Source organism: Gobius niger (genome assembly GCF_951799975.1).
Source record: "Gobius niger genome assembly, chromosome: 13".
NCBI classification, from domain to species: domain Eukaryota; kingdom Metazoa; phylum Chordata; class Actinopteri; order Gobiiformes; family Gobiidae; genus Gobius; species Gobius niger.
Window position 1 is genome coordinate 20220744 of NC_136864.1, and position 13880 is coordinate 20234623.

The 13880-nt window shown below is 43.4% G+C and overlaps 1 protein-coding gene across 2 annotated transcripts in view; it reads right to left on the reverse strand.

Moving 5' to 3' along the window:
• The window catches only part of LOC306973181 (ephrin type-B receptor 1), a 180808-nt gene that overhangs the window by 96469 nt on the left and 70459 nt on the right, over window positions 1-13880 (reverse strand). For both annotated transcript variants that reach the window (XM_079570033.1, XM_079570032.1), the window contains exon 3: window positions 3859-4540. In XM_079570033.1, the coding sequence (XP_079426159.1) occupies window positions 3859-4540 (682 nt within the window). The remainder of the gene's footprint in view (window positions 1-3858; window positions 4541-13880) is intronic.

Genomic DNA, 13880 nt, shown 5'->3' on the forward strand with positions numbered 1-13880 from the left:
TAAACATCTGAAAAATTAGCTTGGCGGGGCGTTTATTGACTCGTAAGGCACATTAAAATGATCCATGACAATAATAGCGAAAATAAAAACGTAGCTCGAAGAAAAGCTCAAGTAACCAAGGTGATTGCATAAATCACTCAGCGGGAGACGGGAACATTGGGAGTGCATGACGACTTCAGCAAAGTCACCAAATCACTGTTTTATTAGCTGAGAAGGGCAAGCGCGATACGAGTCTTCGCACTGGCGGAGGTGGCGGGGTAGCTATTTGGAATTGTCTACGCTCCATTTAACAGCAAGGTAATAAAATATTTAGCGGGCTGCTTACATAGCCATAGGGGAGAGGGAGAGAGCATCCCGAGATAGAGGGATAATCAAATGGAAGGGACGGGAATCACGGCTCTTTTATGGGAGCCGGATCTTTGGGGCCAGTTTGCTTTTTGAAAGAGTCGCTCAAAGACTGAAAGGCTCACATTTATATGAAATCTGGTCATCATAAGCGGTGCATTCCTTTCCGGAGGCTTGTTTCGGGAGCATCTTGGCTGTAGAAGGCCCGATATGTTGTGTCACAGCTGATTAGAACGGCAAGAAGCACACGCCAGTCGCTCGGAGATTAATTAGAGACGTATTGATTGGAGGAGTGCAATCAGGCTGTAGTGGCTCAAATACACATGCGTCTCTATGCACTGAGGGCGCCATGGAATCGCTCTCATACATCCAATTAACTTAACTTTTCAATAACTATAGGGCAATACAATTAAATCAGCGTCTATGAAAAACTCTCCATAAAGATTAACAAGCCATTATAATTAATAGACAGACAATGGCTTATACTAGCTCGTCATTTTAAAGACCGCATAAAGTGAGAGTCATTATAGGCGCGCGCTGTGTCTGTGGAACGAGTCGGACGGACTTTTGTCAATGCAAAAATAATAGAAGTATGCAGTGGTATTATGGTAATGTCTAAATAACGCATTTGATGCCCAATAGGCTTCAGGAAGTGCCATTCTATTTAATCCCTATGGTTATGCAGAAGTCTGACACTGGAGATATTCATTGTAGTTTTAAATGGATATGGTTTTACTCTCATGCTGCTCCATGTACAAATAAAACATTATTTTAATTCAGTCATCGAGTCAATGAACGATTTCAACTATGAGTTCAACACAAACAGTCATTGAGCAAGTTCTCTTTATATCCCTAAAATTTCTGTAGATACAGATGGCATCTCTGGAATTACCCATATATGGTTATGTTTGAAGCAGTTGAGGGGGAAAACAAAGACGAAACTTGAAAAATGCCATGGAACGCTTGCCTGGAACACACTATAACTCCAATACTACTTTAACAAATGCTGAGTTATGAATATGGTTTTCTACCCAATAAAGATACAAAGGCATGGAGATGAGCAAAGTAGTTCAACAGCCCATAGTTATAAAATTAACAGAGAATTCGAACATGATGCTTCATGTCAGCATCATGCTACATGCTAATGTGAGCTACGACTGCTGTTTTTTATCTTCTACTGTGGAAAAAAACATCCATATGGGCCCTATTTAGACTTGACTTTATTGGTGTGTGATAAATAATTTATATTATGCCAGATAACGGCTAAAAAGAGAGAAAAATTGTGCTTCCCAAAGCTGCTTTGTTCCCTTCAACGAGGCCGTCTATATCTAGACGTATGAAGGGAATTTTGCGAACGGGCCAGTTACTTGTTGGTCAAGGCATTGACTTACAATTCATTGGCTGCACACACTCACCATCTGCAAGTAAAAGAGAGCGAACTTCCCATGTTTAAATAATTGATAATGGTCTGAGACTGTGTACTTAAGGAAAGAAATTGCTCTAATGGGAGTGGCCCTCACTGTATACGGAGAGGAAACTGACTTCTAGAGCTAGTGGTTTTATAGATCCGTCAAGTATCCATTTAAAGAACCTTCTTAATTAAGGTTTGACAACATTACCCCCCCCAAAAAACACCATAGCATGGCTTAAATGTAAATGTAAACTTGCAACAACATGCGCTAAAAAGAGTGTTTGTATCAATTAGTTGATATATAAATAGAGGTGAAAGTCCATTCATATATTTTACTTACGTATGTTTATATAAAAAGTGATACATGTTCATGACAGAAGCTGTATGAAATTGCACTGAATTAAACAAACAACATCATAAATAATTGAATTTCTGTATGCCAAGTATGACTCAGAAAGGTTCGTGTTCTTGTCTTGTCTTGACTTAATTAACCATGCAAGGGAAACAGCCATACAGAGATGGTAATGTGAAATTAAATGACCTGTGAATATTATCAACATTAGAATGAAATGAAATAAGCACTTGAAAACATCGCGTTGAACACATTAACTCGCACCTTAAAGTATTTCCATTAGCCGTGGTTTGGGTGAGGGTGGGCTGTGCCTCTCAGACAGAGCCTGAGAAGGGTATACAGTAGAGCAGTCAGATTGGTGCCTCTCTTATATCTGTTTATTGATCAGCGTCAGTCAATCTTATCGGAGCGCCACACATTTCTGCATCCAAAGCTCTGAAGGCGGCCCGGCCAGCGTAGCACCCATGCAAAAAGCCCGCGAGTCAACCATATTATCAGCGTAACCTTGGGCGGTCTTTGGCTTTGTGTGCGTGAAGGATGGAAAGGTGCGATAGAGGACAGACGGGCGTGAGAGAAGGTGACCAAGAATAACCCAGGCCAGACGGCTATGCTCCGTAAAACGGGTCCACATTCTGAACAATATGTGCACAGTGTGAAACATGTGAATACAGGTTTTAGAAAAGTGGCACTGCAGGATATAGACCATATAATGATTTTGTTTGTTCACTTTCTTAGTGAGACATGGGCAAGCTCAAAATAAGCATCCCTTTTTAAATAAACCATACCACAAACTTTTCTTCCAACCAATCTTGGATTTGGGGGTTTTCGTATTGTTTCTGAGGTGTACTATAATCTTTAAAAACTAGCCCCCCATGCACCACACCGAGCATCATCAAACCTCTAACCATCTGCAAAGCTGGCTGCACAGACGGCAGACGCTCGCTACAGATTAAGAATCAATGCTAATGCGCCTTTGTAGTGAGCTGGAGGTGGATGTGATCAAGCGAGATGTGCTTGTCGCGCAAAAAAAAAAAAAAGAGAAGCAAGAACCACAATCGGATCAGCCCCTCAAATGGCGCAGAAAAGCTGTGATCCAAGGTATGCAGATGCCTTGTTACACAGTATGCACGCCCGAAATAAAACTAATTCATGTCGCTGGTCTACACTGAAGTGATGCTTTTTGTAATGTGAGCAGCGCGTCAATATAAAAGAGCGTAATAGAAAAGCAAAGAGTGCTAAGAACTGACACAGGGAGCACTTAAGACTTTGGTTGTGGCAGCTTTCAATAGAAAACATCCGTTCTCCCATTTTCCTTTGAAAGAGAAAGCACATTGTCTTTCGGTCTGTACTGTAACTGTGAGATCTAAGTATGATGTTATATATAGGTGCACTTTGTTTAAAAAAAAAAAAAAAAAAAGAACAGCAGATGATAGATTTGATGACGGTTTTAAAGGTCAAATATATAATGAACATAACATTTACAACTGCTTCTAGCCTACTACTACATCTAGCCTTGATATTAACTTAAAATATTAAAATGTTCAGAAAAGATCCCTATGTTTGAAGGTATTATAAAATGCAGTTATGCTAAAGACCTACAGAGGGTGGTCTTTCTCCCTTTGACCAGTGCAGAAGCGCCAAAGCAAAACTTACAAAAAAGAAATGTAGGCGCAGACAATTGTGCTGGAAGGAGACTTGAGAGAGTTAATCTAAATTAGTAAGATTATCCATGCAGCTTTTTTTTACTCACCACGGCATACGTTCCCATTGTCAGGCTCAAACCCAGCTTTGCACGTGCAGCTCCCAATAGGAACCATCCACTCTCCATCTCCATTACAGTACAGCTTTATAGGAACATCCACTTCTTCCGAATTGGCTATGCACATCCCTCTTGCGATGACCAGCGAAGTGCTCTCAGCCCCTGTCATCGTCTCGGGGAAAATCGCAAAGTTTTGGACCACACTCGGGCACTTCTTGTAAAAAACCCGGACGGACAGGAGCGACATGCAAGCGCCGTAGTCCTGGAAAGCTAAATAAAAGCCGTTTTTTGATAATGGTCCGAAGCTTCGCACCTCGGAGTTGACCTTCATAAGCCGTCCGCCAAAGTCCACCTGTGAGAAGCTCTCGTCCGCGGCTATCGTATCCACTTTCAGGTAAGGAGCCTCCATCCAGAAAGCAGTTCCTTTGGTGGCTATTACAGCGTCCGTCTCATAGTAGTAAAGGTTAAAGGTCTCCTTGCAGGACCCTGGGACGTTAGGGATGGAGCTACAGTCCCGTACTGTGAATCGGATCTCTACGTAGATGCGCTGTGCTCCGCGCCGGTCGATGAAAGTGGTGAGGAGCCAGTTGTTTTGGCTGGGCTCGAAGACGTTACACACCTGGTACGTCCGGATGGTGTTGAGGTTCTCATCGTATCCACTCACCTCCTCCCACTAGAAATAAAGAAGAAAGGGCAGAGTGAGAAAGTTGGAATCAGAACAAAACATAGATGAAAACATTGCACCGCTGCAGTCTTAGCACTTTGCTAGTTGTGACCATTCGAACTGTGATTTCATATCATCCATTGGAGTAGCCTGGCCACCGTGGTTAAAGCAAAGTCAATGATGAGGATGAAAGCAAGAAGTGACAAGGTGCAAGAGAAGGATGATGCAGTAACACCTCAACCACTTTGTAAGCTGCTACTCTAGCCATAAATGCCCGGGAGCTGACAGGTGGAAATGTGGCTGCCAGCCAATTTCCAGCTGCCTCTCGGACCACCACCAATCACTTTCTCAAGTACCCACATTCTTACTATTGTCATGTGGCACTGGTTGCAGCTGGAATTGAGACAACCAGCCTTCAAACACAGCACCACCTGAGCAGCTGTCATCGATCGGCGCGTCCTTTGAATTAAATTCACTCACTTACGCAGACAAATACTGTTTTTTTTTTTTTTTACCTTCCACAGATAGAATGGTACAACATCCCTGTTACAATGACTGATATCGCATGAACAAAACAAGGCTCTGTGACATTTGTAAATCACTGCATTCTGCTATTACAATTTGGAATTACAGATAACGCATGCTAATATGAGTTAAGCTGCTGAGAATTTGGACACTTATTAACAATCTCCCCAAGGCGACGCATTCTAGTCGACTTCCTGGATTAATACAAAGAATTCAGCGGCCAGGCTTTGGAGCTTATGCATCCACAGAGAATACGATTGTCCATCTTTTTTCTGTTTTTTTTTTTCCTTTTTTGCACCATAAACAATTTCTTGGAAAGGAAAAACATATCACTTGCTTTTGCGCTCACAGCTGTAGCTTGTGCGCGCCACTGTTTAAGGGCAAACCTAGTAATTACATTGGATGTTGCCGAGGAGAACGGGCGCTGAGTATATGAAAATAAGGTGTGTGACAAATTCAAGATTATAGGCTGCTGAATAACAATTAGAGCGACAGGATTGCTGCTAGTGCGTGTGGTAGCCAGAAGTAGAGAGTACATTAGCATGCAGACAGAGCAGAGATACAGTGGCGGCCTTCACTGGCAGGTGTGACCCAGAAAGTATGCTGGATAGGCTTCGGAAAACCACCCCGGGGTAATAACTCAAGAAAAAAATAAAAAAAACGTGATGAAAATGTGCCATTAACTTTTGGCTGACTGTGAATTGAAGAGGGAACATATCACTGAAAAGACATATATCTAGCTGGTCAAAATGTAAGGGCATACAGTCATACTAGAGGTTGACCGATATATCGACTGGCCGATATATCGGGCCAAAATATGGGGATTTTACAGCATCAGCTATCGGCCGATCTAGTGCCGGTAAAAGATATCTTCCAATATCTCCGGGACCGAAAGTGATAGACTTTTTGCATTGAAAAGAGCGAAGTCAGGGCCTTAAAGGAATAGGCCACCGTTTTTACATACTGAGATATGTTCTTACCTTAGCTTTGATGAGTTCTTTAGGACCTGTCTGGTCTTCCCCCGTGCCTTCTATCACGTAAACACAGCGCAGAAGGCGATAGCATTTAGCCTCTCCCCCTCTCCTCTATAGCTCCAAAACTGGTCAAGATAGAAGCTACCAAGCTCTTCCACGTTTTCCCTATTTAAATATGGTTACGTGAAGTGTTCCACTACAAAGTATAATTACACAAAATTAAACAATGTGGATTTTCTAAGCGGATAAAAGGGGGAACTATAATGTAAGGCATAATAATACCAGGAGTAGTTCGAAATCCGCGCAGTAATCTTCACTTTACTGCGCAGTAATCTTCACTTTACTGTGCGGATGCCAAACTACTCCTGGTATAAACGTGGAAGAGCTTCGTAGCTTCTATCTTGACCTGTTTTGGAGCTATAGTGGAGATTTAGGGAGAGACTAAATGCTAACGCCGTCTGCGCTGTGTTTACGTGATAGAAGGCACGGCGGAAGACAAGACAGGTCCTATAGAACTCGTCAAAGCTAAGGTAAGAACATATCTCGGTATGTAAAAACGGTGGCCTATTCCTTTAAAGAAAGTCTTTAACCTCCACAATTGTATTTTTGATCGCTGTGCAAAATGGAGATATCTAGCAGATATCTAGTATTTATGTTTTTACAGGATTATAGACCAGACATTTGAAAAACAATCAATCAAAAGAATCTGTCAAAATATGCATCGGCCAATAAGAATCCCCCAAAAAATCGGCCTTAGAAAAACCTCTATCGGTCGACTTCTACTATACTTTAGATACAGTCAAATCCAGAGCTATTTATTCAGGCAAGGTACAAATTTAGCAGAGAAATAAATTCATCCTTTTGCCGTTGCTTTCAGGAGTTGTAATCTAAAGCATGGCCCTTCTTAGACAAAGACATCCTGAATAATCAATCCATAGGATAAAACACACTGCCAACAGTCCGAACAACCCCGCCACCATGCATCGGAGGAAAAAAAGTGCTACGAAACAGGAATGATTCTTTGCATTGTAAAAGTTGGACGAAAACAAGCCATTTAGTCGGAGAGCGAGGGAGTCCATGCTGGAAGTTAAAAAAAAAAAAGAGGAAGGCCCAAGGGGGGGCAGGGATCGCGGCGACGTGATGAACGAGTTTACAGAAATCTGAGGTGCAAATTAAAGCTCCCTATGAGCCCCCCCCTCCAACACCCCCCTTCCCCCGTCTCTCCTCCATAATGACCATTCATCAGCATTACAGCGGCCTGTCCCTTTCAGCGCTGCCTGTTCATTAATACAAGCCAGCCCTAAGCTCCGGCGCTCGGATCTATAGGAGGGGGGTCCTCGCTGCCCGGCGTTCTCGTCAAATGACCGCCATCTTTCACGCCGTGCACTGGCCCGAGGCGTTTCTCCTGATGCCCGCTGTAAAAAAAAATAAAAAAGAAGACAAAAATCTGTCCAGAGATTCATCGGCTCGTGTGATAATGGATTTTGGACTTTTCAGAAGACGTCTCGCGCTGTTGAAGGGTCAAACACAAGCCAGGTGCTGAAGTTACTTTGCGCAGATCGGCGGCATCGGCGGAGGAATCTTCCATTTTGATTTGTTCGGCTTTCCGAATTCATCTGCTGCTGCTATCTGTCTGAGGCTGGCATCTCGCTGTTTATAATTTCCTGCTTTACTGACCACATGTCGGTTTGAAGGCTATTATCTGAATATTGAATGTTTTAGGCAACAAGACTAATCTTTTCTGTTACTTTGTCTAGCCGCAGCTCTATCAAAGTACGCTTTATAATTTTGTTTTTCGATAGGAAGTCAAACTTGTCAGAATGATGATCTCTTTTTATCAGCACTGTCAGTGAAAGGGCATGCAAATAAGCAAAAATGATCATAAAACAGAATTCAACATCAAATCAACTATTGATGCCACCAATTTGAAAACACATTTACTTAATGTGCACATAAGACAAGGCTACTGAAACATCATCATCTTCTGCATTACTTTATCCTATATCTACAACTTCATCTACATCTTACTTTGACATGGACAACAGAAACCTTTCTCTCATTACCATTCATGGCTTTCTTTCCGGTATCTCTGAGGTACAGTATATTCAATCACACCTAGTTCAAAACACCGTGGCAGGCGTGACCAAGAAGAGAGGGCGTAAATGAAGGCATCATGGCCTGTCACCTCTCTGATAATGGAATCCTCTGGTCACGGCGCCAATCCCATCTTCAAGGACTACATAAAAAAACAGGACTTCGACAAGAGCCAATTCATTTAGGCTCTATGGATTATGTATCTGCCCGGTTATGTATCAAGGTGAAGACAGTGCTGTCATCTCAGCGTGAATTTATTGGGAGCTGAAGAAGGGCATTTGCAAAAGAAGAAGATTGACTGTATGTTCTGCATCACACAAATGAAACACTGCGGCAACGCAACCTTTAGAACTACAGTATATATCCGCCCATTATAGAAGCCCAAAATGAATAACCTATTAAAACCACATAATACAGACCATACTTACCTTATGGCCGCACTCTAATAGCTTTACTTATACCCATTAGCATGAGCTCCTCTCCCCCCTCTTACTCTTTGTCAAAGTGTGGCCATTGTGTGTCATTAGGGCCTCTCTGTTTTATGGACATCAGTGCCTTAGATGGAACTATAGATTCACAGAGTGCCTAATGTTTGCATTAATGACTGGCTGCAGTTCACAGAGCCAAGAGATATAGAGCCGGGCTGATGGATCAAATAAAAATACACTGGAATATGCAGCCAGCGCCGTGGTCCCCTCAGCCTCCGCTCAGTGCCATCAAGCCATCGATGGAGAGCCCTCATAAAGGCCATTCATCACATTGATCTCCTGCCATTATCCTCACTGGCTAAAATAACACAGGGCTGCTCTCACGTGGACACAATGTGGGACCGTGGAGCCGGCAGCATCAAGGGGAACGGGGAGAGCGAAGGTGGACAAAAAGGCGGCGGGATCAATACGCTGACAGGGCGCGCCTCTCCAAACATGAATGTTACATGTGCGGACAATGACAAGGGGGGGGAATGAGCTCTCAGGAGTGCTCTATACAGGGGGGACAGGACAGGACCTGATTTCTGTCAGGATAATATGGAATCCTTCTATAGATGAGTGTCTCCGCAGCACAAAAGAGCAGAGAGGAGCCCCTTTCACAGTCATGATTCACACACCGGAACAGAGACCTTACACTTGTTATGCACTGCTTTAGCATCTAAGAATATCCTTCAGGGATGTAATGAGCTACTCTCTTATGTAAGGCGCATTTATGCTTGTTTACTTTGAACACATTTTTGATATTTGGAATACAGTGCAAGTATGGAGTTTGATTTATGATTCCCTCCACAGTGCAGACTTTTAAACCATTAAAGGCTAAACTAACACATGAATCATATGTATTGAAGAACATGTTTGTAGAGACAGCGGCGATATCGGCGTGGAGACACACGCTTGTATTTGTTTGTAGAAGACCTATTGTTCCAGGATTTGCTTATTATATTGGCTCGATTTTCTATTGCTGGACGGACCACCATTTTTTTAGAGGACAGTGGTTTGGTATGGTTTGAATTTTCTTTTTTTCTTCAAAATTCTAGCCAAATTATTGTGTTTTTTTTCTTTTAAATGTACTTCTCCTTTACAACATTCCTGCCAACAACAATCAGGATATTCTCTTTTTTTTTGTAACAACACAGTGACAATGCCATGGAGTGATTGAAGCAAGCACTACAAGCAGTGGATTAGATTAGATTGGCTTGGCCTTGACTCGGCATTAACAGGGATAGTGTCTGACAACCGCTAGCCCATCACTCAACCTCTGTCAATTCACACAAGGCCTGAATGTGTACGCGTCTATCAGAACGATCTATAGAGGCTGCAGTGTGATCCTCAGCTTATGCACTGAGACTGGAAGTCCTCTTCGGATCAGGATTTAGACACCTACAAACATCGAGATTTCCCACACACATGGGACGATTAGGAAAACATGTTGGTAAAAATAATAATTTAGTAATCACTTAAAACTCGACTGGAATGGATTTTGTTTTTATTTTATTGCTTTTTTTTTTTTTTTTTTCACAGGGAGAAACACCGGAAATAAGAGCAGCCATTTGCATTGAGCTGTGTGTTGTACAAGCCCCTATCCTCCTGGGACTGAAGTGAAGAGGGCTGACTGGTCCACACTGTTGAGCACTCTCATCTCCACCGTCGGTGTTCATCTATCACAGCAGGGCTCAAACATGTGGGCGGGGGCCACAGACACATTACTTTTCATGGCACGGGCGCAGGATGGACGTTTCAATAATGAGCCTATTTGTTATTCACCGCAACACGGCCAAGCACGCACTAACGGAGGAAAAAGTGCCCCGGTATAATCCTTTTTGCTATTAATTAAGCTTGAATAAATCACGGTAAGAGTTTAGGTGTATGCTTTGAGTGAAGATAGAGCGACGCAAAGACAGCAGCAGAGTGGTGCATGCATGTAGGCAGACCTTTTTGAGGACATTTGTTCTCTGCATTATAAAAGAATGAACAGAGCTTGATGATTGATTGCTCTGTGTTGGTGATTTACTGGTCACTGTTAAGAACATGGGCCGCTAGGGCAGAAAGAAAAGATTTTTGCAGAGACAGATGCACAATTGATTTCATATTCATTATCATTTATTCATATTTGTAAAAGCCAAGGTCTCAGAAGGACATTGTTTTATGACAGCACATGAAAAGCCAACATGGGGATTCAAAACTTTTTGCCCTTGTGGACAGATGCCATTTACTTTTTTTTTTGGCAAAACTCTCCTCTCATAGTAATCACTAGAGTTCTACTTTTCAAAAGGCAGTTTCAAATCGCCCTGACTTAATGAGCTAATTTGCATTTCAACCTTTGGGCTTGTTTGCTCAAGTCAATGGACATGTCATTTGAGGCAACAGTTGGTTTGGGACTAACTCTATCTGCTATGACTGCTCAGGGACACACGCTCTTGCGTTTTTAGAATATTTGATCAGAGCGCGCAACCCGTGTCCCACGTGGCGCTGGCTCAGAAGTGGAAAATATGCAGGGTCCGCGGACATGATTGCGAATATCACTCGTGATCAGCTGGGTTATTGAATGAGAGTTGCTGTCGGGCCAATCGGCATGGGAATGATTATTTAGTGGGGCGTCGAGGCGGTTTCGCCTGGCTGAGTGTGATGGATGGGGAGGAAATGGTGATGTCTAGAACACTGCTGTCCTGCCACATCCCTGCAACGCTATAATTATGCTCACATAGTTTGACTAGACTCCAGTCCGCGCTGTCTCTCTGTGTCGGAACTACTCGGACTGACATTTGTTTCCCTTGACTGTTAGATGAGAGTAGATAGGGCTTGTTGCTGAGAAAAGGTCTTTGGTAAAATGTGTTAACACACTGAAGTATTTACAATGATATACAGTGCAATCCATTAGGACCAAGAGAATGAATATGTTGATAGGCTTTAACTTCTTCTATTTACTCTCCTGTGTGGATTCCACATGTCTCTGTGTTTGCGTGGGTTTACTCTAAGTGCTTCAGTTTCCTGTATGTCGAAAAGCATGTGGCAAGTTGCCCCATTTCTTTGTACAACTTGTATCTGTCATGATAAATTACGTAATTAACTATCACTGTGGGAACAAGCAGAAGAGATTATGTGCTAACCATCCCGCCACTCTGCACTCCTGGCATGTGCAAAAATATTGCAAGTGAAAAGGTTACGGGGAGCATTCATTGCACATTTTGAAAAACGAACGCAGAGGAGAAATCAAATGAAATTAACCAAAACAATGTTACATGCCCTGTGTGGCTAATGCGCTGCTAAGTGAATGCATTTATCTGCCGGAGCACCTGGTGACACCCACTCAGGCTCCTTCACACGGCTGACACTGGGGCCACGGTTACCAACGGCAACATTACCTCAATCACCATCCTCAAAGACTCAGCCCTGAGCTGTGCCCAAACCTGACAGCCTCACGGAGAGGCTGTGGACAGCAGAGCCACGGGGTCAGCATGACTCAGAATATGTTTAAGAAATATGAAGGTGGAAGGAAGGCAAAGGAGCCAAGGAACAGATGCTTGAAATGTAAAGGAAATACCATAACCATAGACAGATAACTCCTCATTCGAGTTCTGTAAAGTCTTGGCTTAGTCCCTTGAACAAATGCACTTCAGATTTTCAATGCAAATGAACATTAATGCCTGCCCTGCTTACGCAAGACTTCTCTGGTGACTAGATGGAAATGCAGTGTCAAAATAACACTGGCATGTAGATCTTTTATAGGTAAGCCTACAGGTGAATGGCATTTCTGTGGATTCCTGCCAGATCTGGCACCTGGCTGACATCTCCAAAAACACTCTGGGAGGGGAAGGGCGGCCATGACAGTGTAAAAGAGACTTTGAGCTCGGAGACAGGGCAGAGGAGACAGAAATAGTCCAAGGGAGAAGAGAAGAAAGATGCAGGTGAGGAGTAGGAGGATTTAAGGCTATTTACAATAAGAACTTTGGCACCGGTCACTCCCACTGTACGAGAAACACACTCTTTCAACCTCTCCTGCTGTCACACTTTCTCCCCGAATTACGGATACACTCATTTCCACACCCTTTGCCTGTCCTACTTCTATCACTTTGTTCTTTTATTCAGACTTTGATGGGAAATTGTCCCGGCATCTCGGCACATCCGAGAGAATTCTCGATTGTAAAATCTGGAAGGCAAATTTGCGTCAGAGGGAATCAATAATTGAAGTGGCCACATGTTATTTCGCTCGCTAAAAGGAAGCCATGGGATGTTGGGGGTAGAAAAGGCTGCTCTGTGTGAGATGGGCTCGATTTGAATACGCAGAATGCATTCTGTGTATTGTGTCCATTTGCAATTATGCGTCTTCCATGAGAAAATGTTCATGTAAAACTGAGTGTTCGGCTGCCAAATAGGCAGAATGGTGGATCGCACTACAGTAAGTGTCTCATTGTCTTCTCCAGTGCATGCTGAGCTGAAAGACATGCATCTTGCCAACAACCACTGAGGCCATAGGAATCTGCTTTTTCACTGTGAGGCCCATATAAAGGTACAGTGTTTTGAATTCCCTTTAAATTAGAATTTGCATTGAGGACAAAATCAAGACACAAAGAAATTGGTGCTTTTCTAATATGGGACACATTGAGAGGATATAGTAATGGAAGGTTTAACATGGACACAAAACCAAGTCATATGTCCCTGGAGGTCAAGTCAATCACAGTCCAAGAGGATGCACGGATTCATGGTTCGAGCGGTGTTGTGTTGCCAATCTTTACTTCCATGTGTGCATCTGAATATACAAACGCGCTCATCCGTATGCAGCCCCCATCGTCGCCGCCCTGTGTCTGTGTGTGCTTAATACGAAAGCGCTCCCCTCACCTGGCCACAGAAGCGCAGCAGCGTGACTCACCGCTCCGACCCCGTCATCCTCCTAAGTCCATTTGAGCAGGTTCATAGTTCAAAGTCCCCCTTTTTCTGCCGCCTTCACTCCATCCTCGCACTACCCGCTAAGCTTATATCTTTATTCAGTAGACCTCTCCATTCTCTTTCCCTTTTAAGCCCCCCCCCCCACCCCCCCATGTGTCCTTATGTCCGTTAAAGCCGTTATACCTGTCTGCCTGTCTTTCTGTCTGCATATGAATAATTGAGGCGCGTGGAGCCTGGTCAGCAGATGGGGAGAAGGCTGTTATGGATCTATCCGCGCTCTTTTAGAAGCAGCCCTGTGTGCGCCGACAACTGCTCTGCTAAGTACATGAAGGGAGCGATCAGGCAGATACGGCCTGATTTTCTCCCCAGATGCCTCTCATACCA